The following is a 24,714-nucleotide window of genomic DNA, read 5'->3' as shown; positions in this document are numbered from 1 at the left end:
CTAGTATCAAAGAAGCATTCATTGGATTTTCTGCCACTAGATTTCTGGTTTTACTTTGTTTTCAATTCTCTCAAGTTACACAATTTAAAAAATTCAACAAAACCCCCAAAGAATAACAGCATTCAACCCTGCCAAAGTCACAGCTTCTACAAGTACAAAATTTAGCAGAATACCCGTTTCCTCAGGCTGAAATCAGAAAAGGTATTACAACTTCTCTACAATGTAAATTCCTCCCACACATTCTCCAACCACTTGACCAATGGAATACATGGCCCCACTATGAAATTTCTTGAAAATGTTTTCATGAAGTTTTCATGAAAATTAAAGGAAGGACAAACCTGAAATTTCTCTTTTGGAATGTTCCTTCGAGCTCCTTTTGCTAGAACAAGGGCTTCTTCCACTCTGTGGCCAGCTAGAAGATCCTGAATCTGTTTTTCCAAAGGTAGTGGCACCAAGATATACACACCCTTGTTAGTAGCAACAATCACCTTTCCTGGACAGAGCAAACAGATACATTCAATTTACAGCCTCTGCAGGAAAAAGCAATTTCAGAAATAAGTTTTAAAATACACAATTTAAGATACAAGAACCTAAACAGGGCTAAAGTCCCAAAAGTGACCTTTGCTGCTACCACATTTACTCGATACTGCCATTTACCTATGAGTTCCACCTCAGAATTACAGAGATATTGGTAAATTTATTTAGTTACAGCAGATGTTGTTCCACTCGAAGTAAGAGAAATTGGCTAGAGTCACTCATGATGAACTAAGCTGGTAAGGCCACAGAAATTATTGTCCAGATTCGAGAGAGTAGGAACTTTTAAGTAACAGGTATTTCCCCAGGCTTATATTTGAAAATTTTAAGCCATGTATCAAATCTAGAAAGAAAACCATAGTTCACAGTGCTAGAGTTTGTAGCTTTTCTGGAAAAAAAATTGAGTAGCATAGTATATTCCACACTTAAGAGTTCTCAACTGAAGAACAGATCAAGAGAAATTTTTGCATTTTTTTGGTTAACAATTCAATGTGAAAGATCCAATTTTAAACCTCTTACACAGATATTTTAAAAAAATATTTTTCTTTTGTATTCCTTTCTAATATGTAAGAATTTTGTCAGGATAGTCAATAGACAAATACCTGTAGATCAAAATCACTGAGTTGTAGCATTAAATTAACATTGCTCCTTTGAAAGAAATAATCAAGTTTCAAGAAAAATCTCTAATTCCATAGACTCCTACCCAACAATTAACTTGACAATTACAGCACATTTAATGAGCATACACTTTGTTAGAAGCATGGAATTTTAAATTACTGAAGTCTGCAAGGAATCTAATGAGGAAAGCACTTGCAACAAAAGTTTCAACATTCAACACACTTGTTATATACTTTGTTTAAAAAACAAACCCGAGTGACTTCAGTGGTTGTTCCAGAACTACTGATGCAACAAAGTGTCCTTTTTAATACCTTCAAAGTCCTGCAGAATGTGACCTTCTTTAAAAGGCAGGGTTTGCTTTTGCTGCTGGTCCAGCATGCTGTGCACCGTAATGAACTCATCATCGAGAGCAACCACGTAAGGAAAGCACAAAGCTGCCCCGATCACGTTCTCTGACCAGTGCACCGGGGCACGCTGTGAAATCCCATCTACAGTAGCAAACATGCCTGGAAAAAGGGAAAGACAAAGCCTGAGGCTCATGCTAGTTGAGGATTGAAGACTGCTGTTTTTCCAGCACAAAGCAGGGTACCAAGGTACAACAGTGGAAAGTCTCAGAGCAGGTGCAGTATCAAGGCAGCATGAGGACAACACATCACACCTCCCTGGACCTAACAGAGATGTTGGTTAATTCAGTTCAATTTTTTTTTTCATTCTTCTTCAGCACAGGAAGAGACAATGCCAAAAACAGATAAGAGATGAATACTGAAACAAACTAGCAGGAATTATTCAAGTTTAGTAAATTTAAGAGCTTTCTTAAAAGAATTATGCCATGTAGTTTGAATTCATACCAGAACAGTAACACTTGTTGAGACCCAGCTTTCAAACAATCTTGCCTTAGTGTGAGCTGCAGACCTGCACCACCTGACCTATCTGGCAATGCAGATGTGTCTGTTCTTGTCGTGTTCAATGACTCCAGAGCATTTTAGTGGACACAATTGTTTACTTACACTTTTTCACTTTTGCAACAGACAACCTTTTCAGTGAACAAGGGCCCAGCTCCTTGGGGTGAGTCACTTCCTGTGAAGCATCTGCATTTTCAATCATTTGAAAAAACGCAGAGGCTGTGTATAAAGCAGCACAAAGTGAAGACTTTCTATTATTACAGTGATAACTCTTATGTTGTCTTCAGAATAACCAGATTAAAGCTTCAGTCAATTTGCAGGGGGTTTTTTTGTCATTCCCTTTCTTCATGTCTATTCTGTCCTCCATTCTTCTCCTAGCTTAATAAACTTTTAAATTGCTTTAGGACCACATACCACTGGTTCTATTCATTCTACTTGATATTTCCAAATTCTGAGACATAAATTGAAGAGAAATTTCAGTCACAATTTTCAGGCCCAGTTCTAGAAATATTTACCAGCACAGTGTAAACTTCTATTCTGAATATGAATTCATACCCCTTAAATCAAGAATTCTCGTGCCATTAAAAAGATGTGCCCATAAAAATTGATCTTTGGCAGCAGTGAGCCACTTGACAGCTGGCAGAATAAGTCTGAGCTCTAAAGAACAGAAGAGATTAAAAGATTATGTTATTCAATTTACAAAATCTCTTCCAAACACAGGATAATGAGGCAAGGCGAGCTGGGTACAAGGACCTTCTTGGAATGAAAAAAAAAAAATACAAGAAAACCAGAGAAAATAAAATGGAACATTGTAGACTTTTACAGAACTACAGTGTAGAGACCAAGCTTTTGGGTCCCTTACAGTGACTTTCAAATGATCAGCCCTTTCCCCTTGACTAAGAGTTTTTTTTCACTGCAATGATCAGCTTTTCAACCAGAGCACCTTACAGAAAATTTCTAAGTCTAATATATAATTCCTAATTTACTCTATAGATCTTGATATTCTTATGACTCATCAGTAAAATTTTATGTCAGGCAAAATGTACTGTCCAGTTTTAAAGGCTTTCAGTTGTTATTCCATTATATAATCCCACTTCAAAACATGGAAGAAAACCTGTTCTAAATTCATGCTAACCAGTGGTAAACTTAGGGCTTATTATATTTTAAAGATTAATTCATAGGCTTTTCTATTTCTATGATGTTCTAACACAAATAATTATAAACCCTTTTTTTTTTTAATGAGAAAGCTCTTTTTTAGGTAATTTAAAAAATCCTTTATGGAAGTGAAAAGTTATGCATTCCAGTCAATGTCTCTCTACTTCCCACTGCCTTCACCAGCTAGAGCTTCTGTGGCAGAATGATGCATTTTCTGTCTTCATCCAGCTCTCACCTAAGGATAACAATAAACATAACTACAACCAGGAACCACAGCCTTTTTATAGTGCAGGAATGCATCTGATGAAACTTGAGATGAGGCTGGCAATCAATTCCATATTAAAAATTGCAAAGGCTACCCATGGATTACAAGAGTTACCTGAAACAAAGCTACACTGTTTTCAGCACCAAGAGATACAGAAATATTTTGTATCATCTGCAAACTGTGTAAGGCGTGCCCTTCCCTACCAGCCACGTAGTTAAAATGATGTCAGTATTGACCTCACATTGGCCCCCTGGGGTACAAGACTGGCCTCCACCTGCACTCTGCACTGCTGGCTACAAATCTTCCAGCCAAGCTTTCAATTCACCTCAACTGTTCTTCCAGCTCATTTTTCATACATCTGTCTTCAAAGGATGTCATGGCAGACAGCATCAAAGCCTTGCTGAATTTCACAGGATCACAGCTCCCCTCATTCTCCAAGCTGGCCTCTAATCACAGAAGACAGTCTGGTCAGGCAATTTCCCCTTTTTAAATCCACACGGATTACTTAAAATCACATTATTGCCCTTTGTATATTTGGAAACAGCTTCCAGGATTTTCTCAGATCATCTTCCTGAGGGATCAGGGTAGGGCTGACTGCTCTTCCCTGGTTCCTTTCTCTTGATCACCTAAGGCAGGGGTGAAAACATTTGTTTTCTTCCAGTTCTGAGGAATATTCTCTGATCATCACAATCTTTCAACTGGCCTCACAATGACATTGACTGTCACCCTCAAGCCTTCATGAGAACACCCCATCAGATTCCATGGATTTGTCTGTCCAGTTTATTCAAATGTGCCACAACCTGATCCTTCTCTACTGAGGGCAGCTTTTCCCACTGTTCCTAAGGGCTGCTGATTCCTGAAAGAAGGTCATACCAGTAGACTGACATAAAGAAGGCATTAAACACCTCTGTCTTTTCCATGGCCTTTGGCATCAGGTCCTCCATCCCATCTGACAGTGGGTTTCCACTAGCCTTCCTGTGCTGCTGATGTGCTTGTAGAAGCTCTTTTTGTTGCCCTTCATGGTGTTCAGCAGAGTCAATGCCAGATGGACATTGGCCTCTGCCCTGGTTTTGGTCAGAGTTAATTTTCTTCTTAGCAGCCAGTATTTTGGATTGAGTAGAACAACGTTGATAACACACTGATGTTCAACAGAGCACACCCCTTCTTATCTCCTCAGTCACTACCAGTGCACTCTAGAAAACTCCTGGCCTCCTTGTCTGCTTGCTGTGCTGCCCCTTCAGAAGGTATTGGAGTGGTTCAAGTGTACCCTAAAAATGAGGGCCTGCAAAGGTAGATTTCTTCAGGTTACCTAAAGAGGATCTTACCTACATTGTTTTCCTGATGAAGTGGTCAGTTTCAGGCACTCATCACAATTAGTTTGCTCACCCATGCTAGTTTGCTCTCTAACCCAAATCCATAAACTTTTATTGGCCTCGTCCTTTGTTCCAAGGCACCCCACCACATCTTTCTACTGCTCCCATGTAAAGGGTAACCCCTATCTCACTGTTAAAACACAGCTGTGCTGATTTCCCAGAAAAAGTGAAAGCTTCCACTACCACAGTGTTCTGTAAAGACTTTCTCTGCATATGGCTGAAGCAGAATTTCTTCAGCTCTGTTTGCTGCTTATGAAGTCTCTCATCACACCACCTTGCAATGATTTGTTTGCCAACACAGCCTACCACCACCACCATGCCTAACCTAAATCCAGCTCACCATGTTTCTCAGTCAAGATGGCAAAAACACTTTTGCCTCACTTGACCTGGTGGATCCCATCTCTTCCTTAAATAGGGATCCAGAGTCCTAAAAGACAAAAAACACCACCACAAGCTGTACAGTCCATTGGTGACCTGCACAATCCAGGTACTTCTCCTCAAGATCTCTCCTTACCAGCAGGATTAATGAGAAAACCCCATCTCCAATATGAGGGAGCTTCCTACTACTACTATTTGCTAATTCCTCCTGGTGCTGCTGCATTGTACAGGCTTGGATGATTTGTTGGACAGAACTTCCTGCTTTTCATCTGCTAGTGTAAGCACTGAGCATATTACATAGATGTAGATCAGCAAGCAGAGAAGGAGAATTCTTCCCATTATCAGAAGTCATGAGTTTCTGGAGTCAGACATCACAGAACAGCAGAGACCCAGCCTGTCCTTCCCCTCCGTACAGCTGGAGGTCGAAACCTCATGGCTGGGTCCTCGAGAAGATTCAATTTCCTTTTTGCCATCTCTGGTGCCATGTACTCTGCTGACCTCCCACTGCATCTCGTTTACTTGGCAGCAGAAATCCTCAACCAAGCACACATATGGGCAAGAACAATATTTTTCCTTGATCCAGTCTCAGCACGAGACAGGAGGCACTCTGTTCAGCTCAAGGTGTGAGGAGCTGCACCCTCCATTGGGAGCTCAGTCTGAGTCAACACCTCAGACCTTCTGGGGCAGTTGCTCCAGCTGGTGCTGGGCAGCATATCCTGTACCAGTATCAAGAAGCCAGTAACAAGAAGTGTCTGCTGTAATTTTAAACACTTAAAGCCACTGCACAGCAGGAAATCTGATTAAAAGCATGCAATAAGAGCTTCACAAACTAAAAAACTGAGTTTTGGTAAGCAGTTTCATACCTATCAGAAAGGACTGATTTTCAATTGTCAATTAATAATTACTGGACAGAAGGAAGAAGCACCAAAAATTAAGTTCTTCCTGCTTTTGAAAGAACAAGCTAAATATTAACTGCAAGTAAAGACAACAAAGTACCAAATGGCTAAGGATCTGCTATGAACAATTCTAACAATCAGTTTAAAATCCAATGTACAGAGAAAGAAAAAGGTTACATGCACAATAAACTCAGAGATGTTTTACATTGATTATCATTTTAAGCATTTGCTTTTTGCCAATGTAAATTCCAGTCTTAACTCAAAAGAAAATTAATACAAATAAGTGTCACTTCAAACACTCTAAAGCCAAATACATTAATGCAAAATATCTCCACATCTGTAAAAGAGGCTGCACTTAGCACAGATACTCTACCAAGTGCCAAACCAGCATGCCCTGATCAGTGAGACATATGAAAGCAAATAATAAAATTAGAACTGAAGATTTACATCGAGCCCTTTCAAGTCCATGCATTCCACAGCAGAGGCCCACCTGAGATACCAAGATACACAACACTTATCTACTATAAAGGTGCCCAACCATCTTCACAACTTCAAAGAGACAAGTGTTAAAGAATGCTAGCAAGGAGGAGCAGCAAGATGGATAATACTTGGTCAAAACATCAGTGCGGAGGGACTGGAGAACAGGAGGTTAAAAAGAAGATTAATTAAGCAAGGAAAAATTATACAGTTGATAGCAAATACTCTAAAAGGTCTCTGAGGTGGTACAGGAAAGACTTTGCCCGTATCATGAGGAAAAGAGTGGTTTATAGCATGTTTACAGCAGTACAAGTGCATTTGCTTAAGATCTCCCATACCTGACACCTTACACAAGGATGTTGGAGTTTATAAGTAACCTTCTCTTCATGTATCTCTCTTATAGTACACCAGACAAAAGCAAAAGTCAGACAAAATACAATTCTGATTCCTAAATAAATACAATTATGCTTTTGAAATTATATACTTAAAGAAAAAAAAATATAGATTACTTGAATGGAATCTGATTTGACATGCCTAAAAAATATTACAAATTAAAGTAAGAACGGAATCTTCTCAGAAAATTAGCTAATTCACAACTTTTAACTTCTCTAGCACTAGTAAAACAGTTCATGTCCAAAAATACATGTCATACTTAAAAGAACTAAGAGCTTTAAGGAAGTAGGCAGCCAAAATGACTTAGAAAAGCCCTGTATCTGAAAAAAAAAACCCCAAGTTCATCTTGGAACAACTTTAACTCACATAAGCTCAAATTATACTGAGAGTCTACTTCTTCACAGAAAAGCTGGTGAGATGATGGACATCTTGCATTCTGATTACAAAGCAAAACTTCAATATAAGCAACTGATTTTCTTTGGAGTTAATAATTGCACACTTGATTTTCTTTGGAATTTTTATTAAAAAGCCAAAACCCAAATTAAGAACCTAAATAGCTGTGAACTTTGTGCCATGCTATTCCTAAGGTGTCAGGGAACATACATAAACAGTGTCTCCTGAAAGGAGAGTCATATGGCAAACAGCATGAAAGCATTCTGTCTGTGGTCTGTCAGCACTGGGATATTGCAGCTTTTCCAAAAAAAGCTCAAGATTACTAACCTCACAGCATATTGTCCATTTAGATAGATTACAGTAGTCCTTACAGTCATCTCTTAGACAAGAGCATGATTTCACTTTGGTTTTGCAATACTTAAACTATCATTTTCTGTTAACACAGAGCTGAATAAATACTACTAAAAATATTAAGCAAATGAGAGAATAAAAACTGGGTAGTATCTGATAACACCTACAGTTAGGACAGCATTTACTATTATAGGAGGTAGGATGCAACTTACTTCCACTAAAATTTCTTACTAATACTGTAGCACAACATACCTTCTTGAGCATCTGTTAAAATCTATATAATGGACTTCATATGAGCTCCTCTGAATAGCAACTGAGGAAAAAATTAATTAATCTACACTAATTGAACAATTTTGTAGCAACATCCACAAACCAAATCCCCCTAGTCACTACAGACTGTCTATCAATCTCTGAAATTTCACTTGATACCCAACAATTTTTTGGTAGGAGCTGCAAGACATAATGAAATGAAGCTTTGATTAAAATAAAACACATCATGTGAATAAGAATAATAATAAAATCTTGTGCATTAATAAAAAACATGTAGTGTGTTTTGTTACACTTATAATAGTATTATAGAGTTATAATAGTACTAAGTATCAAGAATTTATCATATTTTTTTATATCAGCATTCCAATATAGTTATAATAGTATCATAGAATTATAATAGTACTAGGTATCAAAAATTTATCATATTTTTTTATCTCAGCTTTCTAATATAGACCTGTGAAGGAAATCACCATTATTATGCATAACACTTAATTTGTAAAGCTTTGCTTTAGAAATTCAGAGAAACAAAGAGAAGTTATAAAAAACTGCAAAAAATTAAAATTCTTAGTCTCACCTAGGCCTCCAGGGCCAGCCAACAGAAACTCTTGTCTGCCTATTCTTTTCACAATTGGCCGTTTCTCATCACTGCAATAAGGAAAGAGGTCCTGGGAGACACCAGTATTGTAATTCAAAATTATATACTGTGTAGTGAGGGCAAGGCATAAGTAGTAACCATCTACAGCCACAGCACAGGGTTGCTCTGGAGTAAACACTTCCTTCACTATCTGGACTCTGTCTTCAAACACCATGAACATTTGAATGGTGCGACGCTTGACCGAGATAATGCAAACTTCAACGCAGAAAGGATCCCCACTCACAGGGTTTTCATTCAGTGTGAATGTCACAGCTCCTTTGATCCTAGCACCAGTGGGGACAGGCTCCAAGTTGATCATGTTCACTAGTGTTATCGTGTTGTCACAAAGCACAAGCAGTCTCGTGAGGGCAGAGGCTGCTTTCAACTCGCTCACAGGCTTCTTCAAACCCAGGTATTTGTGTAGTTGCTTGGTGGCAGCAAAAGTTATTTTTCCAGCTGTGGATACCTTTTCATCCAACAGAAAGTGATAGATAAAGCAGTCATTGGTTCCAATATAGAGGTTCTTCCCACAACACTCAATGCACTCGATGTTGATGTAATTTTTGTCTCCCATTAACATCTCCCGCTCAACAGCAGAAACGAGCTTGAAAGCTTTAACGCTCATTGTGTCTTCTGGGTGATCTAATTAAAGAGAAAAAAACACTACTATTTACCTCTGCACACAGAATCAAATATCAAAGAAAGCAATTTGATATCCACTTATATTAAAACTTAACTACGGCATTTTTAACCCAACTACACAAGCCAGAGCAAGCACATTAATAACCACAGAAATTAATCAAATTGTATGCCTCCATTTCTAACCTCTTCTGAAACAGACTCACAACAGCACCCAGCTATTCTGAAGTGATGCTTTCTCCACAACTAACCACCATGTTATTGGCTCTCTCAGACACTGGCACTACAAGAGGTTATTGCCAGTAGTTAGTTACTTATAAACCTATCATGCACAGGTTTCTATCACCTGTACATGAAAACAGACAAGCTTCAGGTCTTCGATTTCCTGAGAGGCTGCAAGGCATTTAGTGCTACTAGTTAACATGTCATATTGCTTTACACACCACTGTAGGCCTATTAATACACACCCCTTCACAAAATACCACAGGTATGTTCCATTTTAACACATATTTTACATTCCTTAGTCTCCAGCAATCAGAAATACATACTTTCCAAGCCAGTTCAATAATAACTTACACAAGGCATCATCAAACTCATAATAAAAATCGTTGGTTTGGGTCTGTAGCTTGTTGGGTTTTTTTAACATAGGCAGTGTGCACGACCCATAAAGTATTCATTAAGCTCAAGACACAGTATCACAGAAATTCAGAGTGTTTCTCTTCTCCACTACCACAATAATTCCAAAAGCCTGTCTTTAAGTGCTAACCAGCACGTCTAATATTTATTCTACAAACTATACCTACCCCTCTCCAATCAAGCACTGTCAAGGGACAGATGCAATTTATGAAGCAGATCATACTGTCTTAAAAACAATCCATGCAATTTTATTATACTCCAGACTTGTGTTATTTTTATAAGAAACCAGCAGACAACTGTGCTCAACACTCCAAAGAAGAGCAAATGAGAAACTGCTGGCCTCGCTTAATCACTTTTTAATTTGTCATGACTGGTCTGTAATGGCCCTTACCCAACGCAGGCACAACACTAAACATCTCAAACACACACAATTACTTCTACTCCACATGTACTGTGGTGGTATAAAACATCAACCTAAATCTCTGTGGACCAGCAGAGAAACCAACATCAACAAACAGGTCCTGTAAACAAAATTGAAACTAAACACAGTCAAAACAAATTTAGTTTCGAATTACTACATCTAACAAAACCCTTTGTTTTTACAAGAGAACACTAAAAACTGTGGTCAAAAATTGCTACAACTGAGTTAGAAAAGATAAGGTACACAACCTGCAGATAACAATGAAATAAAATCATATAAAACTAAGATTATGGCTAGAAGCAAACCATATTACCAAGATACAGTAGTAAGCGTTAGTGCCAAATACTTTGGAGTTCATTTTTTGGGTTTTTATCAAAAGTTTAAAAGATTTTAATTTGGGCTTCCATGACATTTTCAAGTTCCATCCTCACCTGGAATGTAAATTAGTGTTATGACCTTCAACAAAAAACCAACCAAACAAACCCAGGAAGCACTAGAGAAACAGCTGAGGGTAAAATGATAATGCAAGTCTGGCAACACAGCCACCCTACCCTCCAACGGGATCAAAAGAAACACAGCATTTTAACTTAGAGAGGACTGTCCAAAGGTTGACTGCCAAAACAACCCCAACAGTTTTAAGAGCCTGTTTGTAGCCTGAAGTGATAAACTACCATCTGCAGAGGTCAGGCAGCTTTCATACCTGAAGCTGCCAAGGACTCCATTAAAGTTCCTGCAGCCCAAAGTAAAAATGTAACTGACAGAAATGTAGAATTTTACTCCTGACCAAGATGTGTTAAAAAGTCCAAAAGAATTTCCTAACTCAAAGATAATGAAAATTAAAAGTAGGAAAGAAATCCTAACAGACACATGACTCCTGAACAGAAAGAACAAAAAATCCATAGTACTACACAAAATGAAAACATTCACTCTAGAATAAAAAATGACGTGAGAAAAAGCTTTTAGGAACAAACAATGCCAACATGCATGACCTGGACATAACTTCTTTTTTAGCATTTCTCTTGTTCTCATTTATGAAACCTTAGGGGCCAGTGAGCACTGCAAAGGAACAGGTTCTGCAGAACATGCTGTTCCTTTGAAGTGCAAGAGGCCACTCCACAGTCACACATAGCATTTTTTATACTATATTTAGATGTAACAAGCCCGGAAAACAAGATAATGGGGATGTTTTCCCGTCAAAGAAAAATAAAGCAACAGTCAACAAAATTATCAGTGTAGTAGGCACTGATTTTTGAGCGCAATAATAACCCCGCACGCACTCATTTCCTGCAAGAAGTGGGAAGCAGCTCTCCCCCGCTCCAGTGAAGCAATAACCTTGCACTCCATTGCGCTCTGCCTGCCTCCCCCAGCTCCGCACCGCTCCCTCACCTGCGCGGGCTCTAGCTAACCTGCGGCTGCCCCTCTCCCGAGCCGCGGAGCCCCGGCAGGGCAGGGATGCGCTGCCCGTGCCCTCACACACACAGCCCGCAGCCGGGCCCGCCGCCGGCCGGCCCCGCCGCGCCCGCCCCCGCCCGCCCGGGCACGGAGCCGCTCCCGCCGCCCTCCCCCTGCACCTGCCGGCGCTCAGCGGAGCCGGGCCCGCCGCTCCGGGGCCTCGCGGTGCGGTGGCGGCGGCCGGGGCCGCCTCGGGGCGCGCTGGGATCCGCCGGCGGCGGGCGGGGGGGACGCGCCGCTTCCGGTGCGGCGCCGGCCCCGCCCCGGCCCGCGTCACGGGCACGGGCAGCGGCGGAGGCCGCGTCCGGTCACGTGCGGGAGAGCCGGGATGCGCCGGCCGGGAATGCACCCCGGCGCGCCTGGGGCTCTGCTGCTTCGCGGCCGAGAGGAGAGACCGATACATTTATTTTATATATATAATATATCTATCTCTATATAGTCTAATATTCATGTTTATATGCATATATTTATTTGTGTGTGTATATATATATATATATATATATATATATATATTTAACATAGATACATAAGAGTCCAAAGCCCTGGGATACACACACACACACACACACACACACATATATATATATATATATGTATATATGGGAGATGCTTTTTTCAGGTTCTCAGAAAGTGCCCTCACTCAAATTTGACTTAATAACAGTATAAGTCTCACCTCTGAAACTTACAATAATGCTGTTTATAGTATTTTATATATTATATAAGTCTCATATATTATAAGGGACTTATACTACTACTATTATTTGTATAAATATAAATATATCATAAATTTCCCAACTATTAAATGTTAAAAAGACAAATTACTTATCGGTAGAATTGCCTTGTTAAAGTGTAGGGCTTGACATGTCTCAGTGACCTAGGAGGAGGTTGACACAGCTTGGCGAGAAGGGTGTGCTCCTGATAGTGGACACAAAGAATGCAGACTTTGTGGGCCACAAATACATTTGGCAGATAAGAAATTCCTTATCCTTATTATAAGGGAATAAGTTCCTTATTCCCAAGATAAGGAACAAACTAACAAAGCCTGCTCATCAACTCCGCTGGAATCAGCTCCGACAGGGTAAAAAGTAATTCAGACGGGTGGGAACTCTCGTCACTGCCTTATGGCCACAGAAACCCACTGGCTCAAGAGAAGAGGAAGACGGTGCAGACTAATCAGCATGAGAAGTGAGGAAATCATTGACCAATAAAAGACTAATTAATGAAAGAACTATGTAATTTGTAGCCAATGAACATAAATGCCTTTGTTTGCTAAAGTATGTAAATGGTGAGTTTTGATGCTCATCATGCTGGGTTTGTGGATTGGCTGCTCAACACATCTTTCTGCACTGAACTGTAAATAAACAAATATCTCAATTCTCTGTGTGGATTGGCCTCTCGCCCACTGGGTGGAAGAAGCTATTTTGGGACAACACATACAGCAAATGAACACAGTAAAGAGCAAGGTATCAGAAGTGATGTAAAGATTTTTTTTTTTTTTGTAATTGTAAAATCTTAAAAAGAGAAAATGGTACCAGGTATCATTTATTTAAAATTACCCTATTGCATCAACAAAAAAAAAAAACAAAAAAAACCCCAAAAAAACCCAACAACAACAACAACAAAAAAAAAACCTCTACTATGAAATGCAATGGGATCATTCAACAAATCTATGAAAACAATATAGCTCATTAAAATGATATTATTTTTACAGCAATTATATTTTTATCAGACTGTTTGCATTTCATCCCTTTCAGAATTTTATTGTGGGAGGATATGCTTTGGTTAATCAAAGAGGAAGTATACTTTTTAGTTACAAATGCCTACAAAGTAAATAGTGACATAAAGTCACAGGGATGAAATCTTGATCAGCACAACTAATTCAGTTAGCTAGGATATGTTTCTGTGAGGCAGAACTTACAAGGTACTTTAGGAAGAGGGAGATGATCCATGTAATTTACAAGAAAGTAATTTCATTCATTGAAATAAGCACCAAAATCCAGGCTGAACATTCACCCTAAAAGCTATCTTCATTAACAAGATTACTTGAGTTCAGCTGATTTTGTGTCGTAATTGGCTGAAGTGAGAAATGAATGAGAAGATGAAAATAGAACAAGCCTATAGCTGTGTGCCTGCTGGGCACAGACCTTTAGAGCTGGGCTTTGGGCAGTCCTGGCACACAGCCCGCGCTTCCCCTTGGACACAGCTTCCCTGAAGAGAAAAAGCACAAGGGAACAAATTGTATATACTGCCAGAAGACACTTTTGAGGAAGCCATATGATATAATGTTATTACTTGTACACTGAAATGATTTTTAAATATTGAAAATTTGAATTTATGCCTTTTGAAGTGCTGTATATTTGTAGGCTCTAAAGTGACATACATAGTCATGTATCTTCAACTCCTTCCACGTGGATGTACTTTTATTGTGTTACATTGTTGCCTGTGCCTTGCAATTCTGTAAAATGCATCAAGTACTTCAAATTACCTTGTAATTTTATGTTGTAAAAACTACATGGTTATTTACACATGTAACCATTTGTAATTCTCTATTCTGCTTTAAAACATGTAAGCAGATGACAGACTCCAATGGGCAGGTAGCTATTGCACTTCAGAATTACAAAGCAACTTTTGTTGTTGCCTATTAAGCAGAGTTAACCAGTGGGTGTCGCAATTATGGGCAGGATGGAGATCGTGTTTCATTCCATAGCAAGTTCCGGCACGCAGCAGCACAAAGCACTCATACTCTTGTGTGCTGACAGAATGACAATAAAACAGATGTTCTCCTGGTTCCATGCTATCAGCTGGGGGGTGACCTCACCTTATCAGCAACACCAAACTCCCTCAAGGGCAGAGAGGCCTTGTAGAGAAAGCTAGACAAACAAGAGAGCTGTGCAATCACCAGCGGTATGACATTTAACAAGGGTGAGTGCTGGATTCTGCACCTGGGATGGTGAACCCTGGATGTATGGAGAGACTGGGGAACAGGAGGCTGGAGAGCAGTGCCATGGAAAGGGACCTGGGGGTCAGGGGCAAGTTGACCATGAGCCAGCAGTGCCCTGGCAGCCAGGGGGCCAGCCCTGTCCTGGGGGCATCAGGCACAGCATGGCCAGCTGGGCAAGGGAGGGACTGTCCTGCTCTGCTCTGAGCTGGGACAGCCTCACCTCCAGTGCTGGGGGCAGTCTGGGGTACCACAGTATGAAAAAAGACGTAAAGCTATTGGAAAGCATCCAAAGTAGGGCCACAAGGGTGAAGGGCCTTGAGGGGAAGCCATGTGAGGAGCGGCTGAGGTCACTTGGTCTGTTCAGCCTGGAGAAGAGGAGACTGAGAAAAGACCTTATCAAGGTTCTACAGGCTCCTCATGAGGGGCAGGCACTGATCTCTTCTCTCTGGTGACCAGCGACACCCACGGGAATGGCCTGAAGCCGTACCAGGGGAGGCTTAAGCTGGATATCAGAAAAAAGTTCTTCACCAAAGGGTGGTCAGGCACTGAACAGGGTCCCTAGCGAAGTGCTCACAGCACCAAGCCTGACACAGTTCAAGCATTTGGAAAACACTCTAAGACATGGGGTGTAATACTTGGGGCTGTCCTGTGCAGGGCCAGTGGCTGGACTTCGATGATCCTTGTGAGCCCCTTCCAACTCAGAATATTCTGTGGGATTCTGTGTGTTTCCCCTGACTCGGCTGCCCCGCGGAGCGGAGCCGCCCCGGCAGGGCGCACCTCCAGCCCCCTGTCCCGGCCCCGCTGCCCCGCTCCAGCCCGTTCCGGTTCCGCTCCAGCCCCGCTGCCCCGTTCCGGCCCCGCTCTCCAGCCCGTTCCGGCCCGTTCCGGCCCCGCTCCAGCCCGTGACGCCACGGCGGCGCGCGGCTGCTCTGGAAACGCGTTTTCCTCCGCGCGCGGGATTGTGGGAGTCCGGGAAGGGCCGCCGGGGGAAGAAGATGGCGGCGCAGGGAAGAGCCCGGGCGGGCGGCGGCGGTGGAGAGGAGGAGCGGGTGTCTGGGGGCTCGGAGTCGGAGCTGTTGCTGCTGCACCCGGAGCTGCTCTCGGAGGAATTCCTGCGGCTCACCCTGGAGCAGGTGCGTCCGGGGAGCCGGGCCGGGCGGAGCGGCGGCCCCTGAGGCGGGGCGGAGAGAGTCACGGCGCTCAGGGAAGAGCAGGCACCAAGCCGGTGCTCTGGACAGCACGAACTTGCAGAGAGGAGGCTCTGGCGCGGGAGATGTCTCCGTGTTTGCGAAGGGGCTGTGCTCGAACACCGAGGCTGCTAAAAAGCAATTTGCCCAAATCGAGACAGTGTCTGCGTACAGTAAAACTGACTGTGGAAGGATGAGCTTTGCACTGTTAGTTGCCACGTCCATAGCTGGTGTATCCTGCTCTAGGTGACCCTGCCTTGGCGGGTCGGTTGGACCAGATAATCTCCGGAGGTCCCTACCAACTCTTAATAGTTCTGTGAGTTAAAGAAATGCAGCCTCTGTAGTCAGTCACGCTAATGCTTTAATGCATAAATACTGATATTTGATAGTTGAAAAATAACTGAGTTTGAAAGTGACTTCTAAACAGTTTAGGACCATAAAAAGCTTTATTTCATGTTGTTTGGAATACTAGTTACTGCCTTGGATGAAAATTTCAGGTGCATGAAATAATAGTAATGAAGGTTTCAGGGCTTTTTATAAGCTCAAAGAATCTTCATATGCTTTTGTCCATGCAGCCATGTGGACAGGTTTCAGGTTTCACAAGTCATGAAGTGTTGCCAGAACCGGTAGTGGCAGAGGCTTGACCTGCTTTGTAGGATTTTAGTGGGGTTTTTTTTCTCATCCCATAAATTTGGCATGAGGTACCAAGAAATGTTCACAACACAATACACAATTAGAAAGAAAACTGATGCTCTAACTGGTGGTTCCTAGAATCACTGAATAGTTAGGGTTGGAAAGACCTCTGGAGATCATCTTGTCCAATCCCCCTGCCAAGGGAGAGTCACCTAGAGCAGGTGACACAGGAACACATCCAGGTGACATTTGAATGTCTCCAGAGAGGGAGAGTCCATGACCTCCTTGGGGAGCTTGTTCCATCTTTAATGTAAGGAAGTTCCTCCTCATGTTGGGATAAAACTTACCTCCGTTATTCTTTGGGAACTGGGGAAGATAGCACAGTTCTACACCTATGAGTTTGGCTTGTTACATTCTAGTTGTCCGTTTTCTAGAAATGTGAGAAAGAGCTCTGGTATTGTAGTTGGATTCAGGGAAGCGCGTTTAAGAGTGCATGAAAACATCAGGCATCAACAGTATGTCTATCATAACTTTTCCCTTTTTTGGCTGCAATTTTCCTTGGGAAAACTTGCAGTAATTTCAGTGGAGAGAGGCTGCAGGGTTGGCCTTTGTGGGCAAAGGTGAATAACTGCCCAGTGCTGGTCACAGCTGGGTCCATGTCTCTCACACTGTTGAAGAAAGCAGCCCATCACACCCCAGAATTTGAAGCAGAGTTGCCCATGGCACCTGTGCTCAAATGCACTTAAGGAGCAGCAGACACTGGGGCAGGAGACTCCAAAGAACACACAGGAAGAGGCACATGAGGAGACATGAGAAGAAATGCACTTGCAGGTGGTGGAAAAAGAAACCACTATGCACTGACCAAACCATCCTGTGTTTCCCCTTGCCTCACTGAAGGGACAGGCTGAGTGTAATCCACACAGAAAATCAAGGAAGTGGACAGTAGGAAGGTAGGAGACCAGGCTGCTGTTGGCACTGAGCAGTTCATGGCCTCTCCAAACTGATCATCCTGGTCACCCCTTTACTTCTGGAACCCTGGCCCAATACAACACTTCACAGCGGATTTTGAAATAAGAAGTTCTACCACTCAGATGGTTGAATGTTGAGTTGCATAAAAATAACAACTCTTTTTCTCTTCCCCACAGAAAAATATATTAGGTGAAAATGATGTGAAGATGGACAAAGATGGGCTCACTGATCTCTACATTCAACATGCCATTCCCCTGCCTCAGCGTGACTTGCCAAAAAGTAGATGGGGGAGAATGATGGAGAAGAAGAGACAGCAAAATGACTTGAAAAGTGAGAAGAAAAGGTAATTTAGCTTTATTGGGCCAGACTTGGACAATATACGACAATGCATTTAGTTTAATCTTTGCCTGATTAGTGGAGCTTGTACAGCTTTAGGATATTGTTACAGTTTACAGAGAATGCACTGTTGGCTTGCCTGTGTCAGAAGTGTTAGATTCTACTGCTGCAAAAATAGAGAAAAGGGGAGGATACTTTTTTTTTCTTTTGCCATTTAGTTGTTAACGCTATCTGGCATATAGTGCTTCTTTTCACAGAACTGTCTTTCTTGTTCTTCCTCTTTTAAGTACTGAAAGGCTGCAGTAAGGTCTTCCTGGAGCCTTCTCTTCTCCAGGATGAGCAGTCCCTGCTCTCTTAAGCCTTTCCTTATAATAATTTTATGACCCTCCTCTGGAGCTGCTCCATGTCCTTCCTGCAGAGGCTCCAGGTCTGGATACAGCACCCCAGGTGAGGTCTCAGCAGAGCAGAGCAGGGGGTGCAGAATCATTTCCCTTGGCCTGCTGGGACGAGTGCCTTGCTTGAACCAAAGTGTTAAACCGCTGTTGACCTCTTTATCTCTCACCTTACACTCTTTGAATACCTCAGCCTGTTAGAAAGGCCACTAATGAAAAAAAGGAATAATTCTTCACCGTGGTGCTTTTTGCCGTGCAACCATGCAATGAAACTTTCTTTGATACCAAAGGAAAATGTTTTTTCCACTTTCTTGCTGACAAACCAAAGGTTCCCTCTTCTTTCCCCCAAAGCAGCTTGAGTCCCTCAGCCCAGACAGGCCGTGCATCGCTTTTACCAATTCCTCCAAATACCTCATAGTAATAAATCTTTAGGGTTATGTTGTATAGAGAGTCTATGTGATAAGGCAGAACTTACTAGTTTGATAATTGTTAAGGTTACTTAAAAAAAAGCTTTATAATTCTTATTTATTTTGTAGGGGTTGTTTTGTTTGTATATTCCTTTTATATTGTTTGGTTTGGGTTTCTTCTTTTTTTCCTTTTTTTGGCAGAACTTCTCTGTTATACTCAAGGAAGATCTTATTCCTGGGAATGTTTCAAAGTGGGTAAAGATCGCTGTTTGCAATGAATGCAAGAAAGGGAAACATGGCTTCAATTACTTTTGTTTCAACTAGGATGCTTTGTGTTTGCTAGTCGATGTTCTTTTCACAGGGTAAAAAAAGATATTCTCTGCTGTGATAAATGGTTCCTATTTTTTCTCTATAATGTGCTGTGACTTTTAATTTAATTACATTTTGTATACACTTATTTAATCACTGCTTTAATTTATGACTATGTAGTTTAAAAAAAAAATTGTATATAGTAGATTCAAAAATGGCCAAAGCTTTATGTTACAATCTTTTCATTCTTGATGCTGAGATGAACTGAAGGAGAGTGCTTCTCTTGACTGCAGGGTGTATCTTCAGCCTTGTCTTGGCATGCACTTCCACCCGTGTTACAAACACTGCCAGGTTACCCCCCAGGCCTCCCTTCCCCCCAACTTGTACATGCTTTGGACATGTTTGTCTTTCTGGGCTGCAAGCACACGTTGCTGACTTGGGTCCTGCCTCTCACCCACCAGTATCCCCAAGTCCTTCTCAGCAGGTTACTCTCAATCCCTTCATCCCCAGTCTGTATTGGTTCAGAGAATTGGTATTGTTCCTCCATCCTCCAGTGTGTGTTGATAATGAGTTATTGGTACTTTATAATGAGGAGAAAGGAAATATTTTTTGTTTCACTTTATAATTACTAATTAATAATCATGTTTGCAGTGTTTAAGGAAAGTGCTAAAAGCATATTTAACTATGCTTTATTCTGTACAGGGGTGGCCTACTCTATCTAGAGTGAGGAGTGCACGCTGCGGAAATTTTGTGTGTCTGTTTCAAAAATAACATTTGCTTTCTGAAGTAAATATTCTGTCTCATTTTAAAAATTGTTCTGTTTGTATTTGCTCAGAAAGCAAAATCTTCTTCAAAAGTTTGTTTTACTGAATCTCTTCACCCAACTTTCCACCTATCCAAGACTTTGACGTGTGATATGCATGAGTGGTATTCTGATATGTTCAGCAGTAAATCCTAAGGAAAGGTGGATGGAAATTCCTGTAGTTTTTCAGTATTACAGCTTGTTGATGTCTTGAGTCTCTTTTAGCTTTGCTGAGGTTTCTAACTGTGAAGGGCTAAACAAATTCTGTCAAGTGATTTGAGGTTTTTTAGATGTTTTTTCAGTTTTTAGGTGCTTTTTAAAATTCTAGCAGTGGCTAAAACACTGAGCTGTCTTTTGTCCAGTTTATTTTCCATGTGCATAAGAGGTTAGAGTACCTCAGTTTGTTTACATCTGTGGACTTGAGGATGGAAGCGTGAGGTTAGTGTTTGGGTAGGAAACTGTTAGTGTGCTGAAATAGGTGCAAAAGAGCTTTTTATCAAAACTGAAAACTGAAGTTTTTAAGCAGGAATATTATATCTTTTAATAGTGATTTGGGTTTTTTATTTGTTAAATTGGCACTTTCCAAACACTTTCTTTTTGTCATTCTTGAGCATTGCATTTTTAAAACTGAATTCATATAGTGTGAGTTATGTTGACTTTGTACTTTATTTTTTTCTCAGTCAAGATGTTTTCTGATAATACTGTTTTGATTTTAGCTTGATAATATTCCTTTTAATGAATCAGTGGTTACTAAACTGGCCTGCTCTGACTACACATTGGCTTAAAGGCACAAACTATTAAAAAAAAGTCATTAAATCCACTTAAGATTCCTATTCAAAGAAGACTTATTTTAAAAACATGTGAGTTTTTTGCTTAGTGGTTTTATTCCTTAGCTAACAATCTTTTGGACTTACCTTAACATTATGATTTTGAATGAGGGTGGAAACAGGGAAATTTAGAAGTATCAGAATATGAGGTGCTGTTCCTGCAGGTAAGGCAGCACACCCTTCCTTATATACTCATCTTTTGAAATACTTCACACTTATTATCTCTGTAGTTACTCTAGAGTAACTGCAGTGGTAGAAGCATAGTGCCTTTGGTGTACAGCTATAATTGTCTGCTTAGACAGTTCCTCACATGACTTTTCTTGCTGAGGAGCACTGGTCCTCACACAGTCCCCTTCACCTTTATATTTTGGAAGTGGCTTTTATTGCTTTTTATTTTTATTTAAGTATATGTAAGTGTATAAAGTATATTTATTTTTATTTAAGTTCGGAGCCTCTGAGAGTTTCATATTAATATTTTGGGATATATGTTTTCTTCAGGGAGAATAAAATTAACTTTCACTACTCATGTCATGGATGTGCTATTTTTTGATCATCTAACCTATGCTTCTGTGAATTTTATGATTTGTATTTTCAGTGTTACAACAGTGGAAGGTTTAAGGAAAAGGCCATTGATTGTATTTGATGGCAATTCGACAAGTACAAGCATAAAGGTGAAAAAGACGGAGAACGGAGCTGCCGATCGCCTGAAGCCTCCTCCAGCTGGAAGCACCACCAACACAGTCAGGAGATTATCAAATGCCTCCTCATACCTTTCAGCCTCCAGTTTGTCAGAGGACGCTAAGCTGGGAATAAGGAATAATGAGGCTCAGCAGAACAATATTTCAAAGACTGACAGCAGTGTGTTGACTGGTCTGAAGGTTTACCCTTTGTCTCCAATAGCAGGAACTACTGTTGTGAAGTTAAAGAGGTCTGTTCCAAAAGAGGAATCTGATTTGCCGGTATGTTTGTGCAGTATCTTGTTTTCCAGCTTTTTTTTTTTTTAAATTTTAATTGAGATTTACAGGAGCCAAAGTTAGAGCCTTGCAAGAGTTTTCAGGATGATTTTATTTTGGAGTAATGGCAGAGTATTTAGAAACAGTGAGTACTAGTAAAGTGTAGCTAGTTTGGGAAGTACCAGAATGAAGGAAGTTTTTACTTGTCAATAGGAAGCTTCTGTGTAGGTAATGGTGCTGAGTGTGGCTGCCAGATGGGGACAAAGAACAGTGGTTAGTTTTGGCAATAGTGTGATTACAGGGCTTGTCAATCAGCAAGGAGCAATGGGCTGTCTCTTAAAAACATGCCACAATACAGACATAGGTCTTAGGTCTTAACACTTGTGTTGTATTCCTTCATGATACAAATGAAGGAGCTTTCACATTTCCACTGGAACATGGGAATATCTGGAATAAATCTGGGCTTCAAAGGAAGAGATAGAAATATCTGTTCTCAGTTGAACTGCAGGGGGAGCTTTAGATATACAGTGTGCAGTTACATTGATTAGAATTTTCCTAAGACACGACACTGAACTTTTTATCAATATTGCCTCATGAGATGCAATAAATCATTCATATTAATAATAATATATAAAAGTATTAACATATTTTTTTAAAAATCCTTTAATGAAAGAATGCAGGTAATATTCTGCTGCATGGATTGGTATGTTCCATCAGACTTTTATTAAACATGAGTACCAAAACATATGGCTGTTGTGAAAGACAGCTTTAGCAGCTTTTAAAAGATCCATGGCTGAGGCTCTGAATGGAATTTATGCTTGAGAGGTGTGTTTCCTACTACTAGTAAGAACTTACTAACTTCTTTCAGTATTTGGAACTGTTCCAAGTATTGGTCAGATCTGAACCTACAGAGCTTTTGAAACTTGTTTGGTATACATCTCACAGCTTCTTTGTATTTGGTATAAATGTCCTGTAGACACAATGATGACATTTTTAAGCGTTCCTGTATGACTGACACTCAGAAGAAGAATGACTTCTGACATTTGACTTTGTATGTTAGCCACAGTTTCAGTTGTTCTAGTTAATACCTGTGAGTTCAGTCATGCCTTGGTTGATGCTGGTCAGAGTTGTGAAGCTAGGCATGTGTGTTCTATGGATGTTACTCTACCATCTGAAATTAAAAGAATGTGCTGTTGAATAGAAAGTGAAGCTGTCAGGAAGAATCAGTGTACTTGGCAGATATCTGTAAAGCCTGATCTATTTTTAGTGTAATGACAGTAAAGACAATTGTGTCTTCAAGCAAGTGACTGTTCCTTGACATTCAAGAAAAATTTAATAAATAGCACAGAACTATCCATATTATCTTTGGGTGCAATTCCCTTAAACCTTTCAATGGTTGCAGTCCACAGGATTCCTGTAAATAAACTAACACTGAAAGTCTTTTAAAGAGAAGAGCGATCTCTAGATTGTGCTCCCTGAACCAGTGTGTTGCAGTATGTTCTTGAAAACTCATATGCCTGACTTTACTCTGCTTATATGAGCTATTAAAGCTCTAATTTCTCAAAATATTTTTTATTATTATTTTAGATGATGAAAGGGAATTATTTTACCACTTCATCTGCTATTGCTTTGCTTTGGGCTTTCTTGAGTTTTACAGGTTTCTTTGGGCAGAGGGACTTGAAAGATGAGTTCATCTGAGGCTTTGGCAATTATTTATCTTCTTTTTATTCAGATCATTACAAAGGAAGACCAAATTTTCTTTTTCTTTTTTTTTCACGTTTTTTACTATTTGACAAAAGTAAATTAGTTTCCTAGTTGTATATTTGGGGAATTTTCCTTATACAATTAAATTTCAACAAGTATTTTAAGAACAACCTGAAATAACTTCAGAAGTATGTTTTGAACTCCAGTATGTACCTGTTTCTAAGCAGCATAACTGAAAGCAATTTTTGAATATTTAAGAATATTTAATTGTAGGTTGCTGAAAAGCAAAATACATGTATGATTTGCAGGTAGTTAAATTCATTGGCTCTATTTTTATCTTCACCAGAGAAATTCTGTGATATTTAGCTTTCTCCACAAGATGGCAATAGAAAGCTGTTGTAGTAGCTTGTAGCTGAATATTGTAATAGTACCAGATTGAAATATGCCAGATTAATGACTGACTCCTGTTTACACAATATCTCTAAGAATAATTATATATTTTCTTATATTCCAGAATGACCTAAAGCCTTCGGAAGCAAAGAAGAAAATCCAGCATGTTACATGGCCATGAAGTAGCTAATGGTGCTCAAAACATAAATATTTCTTCCGTATTTTCAAATAGATAGGTCATATTTAAACAGTTTAAATAAAAGTATTTTAAAATTTACAGACTTACAGAGATTCAGATTGCTGTGAAGTTTTAACAAGTTTAACAGCTCCCTGTTGGAAAGCTGGAGTCACTATCACCAGTCACCTTAAAAGTGTCCACTCTTGTACACCAAGTAGTTAATTACTTCTTTAAAAGGTGGTGATATTACACTATACTAAACCCTCCACTCTTAGTTTTCAAGATTATTATAGTTCATCTCCTCCATGTCACTGTGATTCACACATTGTTTCACTAAGATTCAGTTTTATTCCACATCTGATTAAATAGTTAAAATGCCTATTGAAATTTAGAGTGATCCATAGAGCCTTCTTGGCTTTAAAAAAGTAATTCATTTAGGTGAGAAAAATGACCATTCTGCTGATAGGATAGTCTACAAAATTTTATTTTTCCTTTTTGTTGCACAGGAGTGTAGAATTTGCAGTGCAAGTTAGGTTGGTAATAAGAGATGAACTATTTTAACAGCATTACTTCAAATTGAAGTTTCTCTTGATATATGAAACAAGGAATGCACAGATGGAAATATGTGACTAGACTGATATGAAACTTCGAGAGGAAGTAGTGAGTGGATTAGTGCCATGTTCTCTTAAGTTCACAGGCATATTTTTTACATGTGTAAGTGTAAAAATGTGCCAATGTAGGAAATTTGCTTGTTTTTCTGGTTACAATCATGCTTATTTATAAAATATGGGGAAAACCAGTGGAATGCAGACCAGTGCTTTCTCAGCCTACAGACAGTTGAAGAGGGATGTGGATAGGAAGACAGAAGTACCTTGAGAGCATTAACATATGTGATTGCA

The 24,714-nt window shown here is 40.2% G+C and overlaps 2 protein-coding genes across 14 annotated transcripts in view; one reads left to right on the top strand and one right to left on the bottom strand.

Moving 5' to 3' along the window:
- Nucleotides 1–14,819, bottom strand: part of TGFBRAP1 (transforming growth factor beta receptor associated protein 1) — a 39,465-nt gene extending 24,646 nt beyond the window's left edge. Inside the window, exons 1-5 of one of the 13 annotated variants that reach the window (XM_064407987.1) lie at nucleotides 14,606–14,819; nucleotides 13,932–13,995; nucleotides 8,580–9,281; nucleotides 1,464–1,658; nucleotides 339–493 (exon numbers count right to left, since the gene is read on the bottom strand). In XM_064407987.1, the coding sequence (XP_064264057.1) occupies nucleotides 339–493; nucleotides 1,464–1,658; nucleotides 8,580–9,264 (1,035 nt within the window). In that variant the 5' untranslated portion in view covers nucleotides 9,265–9,281; nucleotides 13,932–13,995; nucleotides 14,606–14,819. The other 12 variants (XR_010355688.1, XM_064407989.1, XM_064407995.1 and 9 more) reach the window with 12 other exon arrangements.
- An 877-nt stretch (nucleotides 14,820–15,696) lies between these two features.
- Nucleotides 15,697–23,914, top strand: C2H2orf49 (chromosome 2 C2orf49 homolog). The gene is made up of 4 exons (XM_064407981.1): nucleotides 15,697–15,861; nucleotides 17,694–17,860; nucleotides 21,186–21,549; nucleotides 23,762–23,914. Exons 1-4 carry the CDS (start codon nucleotides 15,724–15,726, stop codon nucleotides 23,816–23,818), a joined length of 726 nt encoding a protein of 241 aa, XP_064264051.1. The 5' UTR covers nucleotides 15,697–15,723; the 3' UTR covers nucleotides 23,819–23,914.
- Nucleotides 23,915–24,714: the final 800 nt, after the last annotated feature.

Source organism: Passer domesticus, chromosome 2 (assembly GCF_036417665.1).
Source record: "Passer domesticus isolate bPasDom1 chromosome 2, bPasDom1.hap1, whole genome shotgun sequence".
Taxonomy (NCBI): domain Eukaryota; kingdom Metazoa; phylum Chordata; class Aves; order Passeriformes; family Passeridae; genus Passer; species Passer domesticus.
Note: the sequence above shows the minus strand (reverse complement) of the source record. Positions and strands in the feature narration are given on the sequence as shown.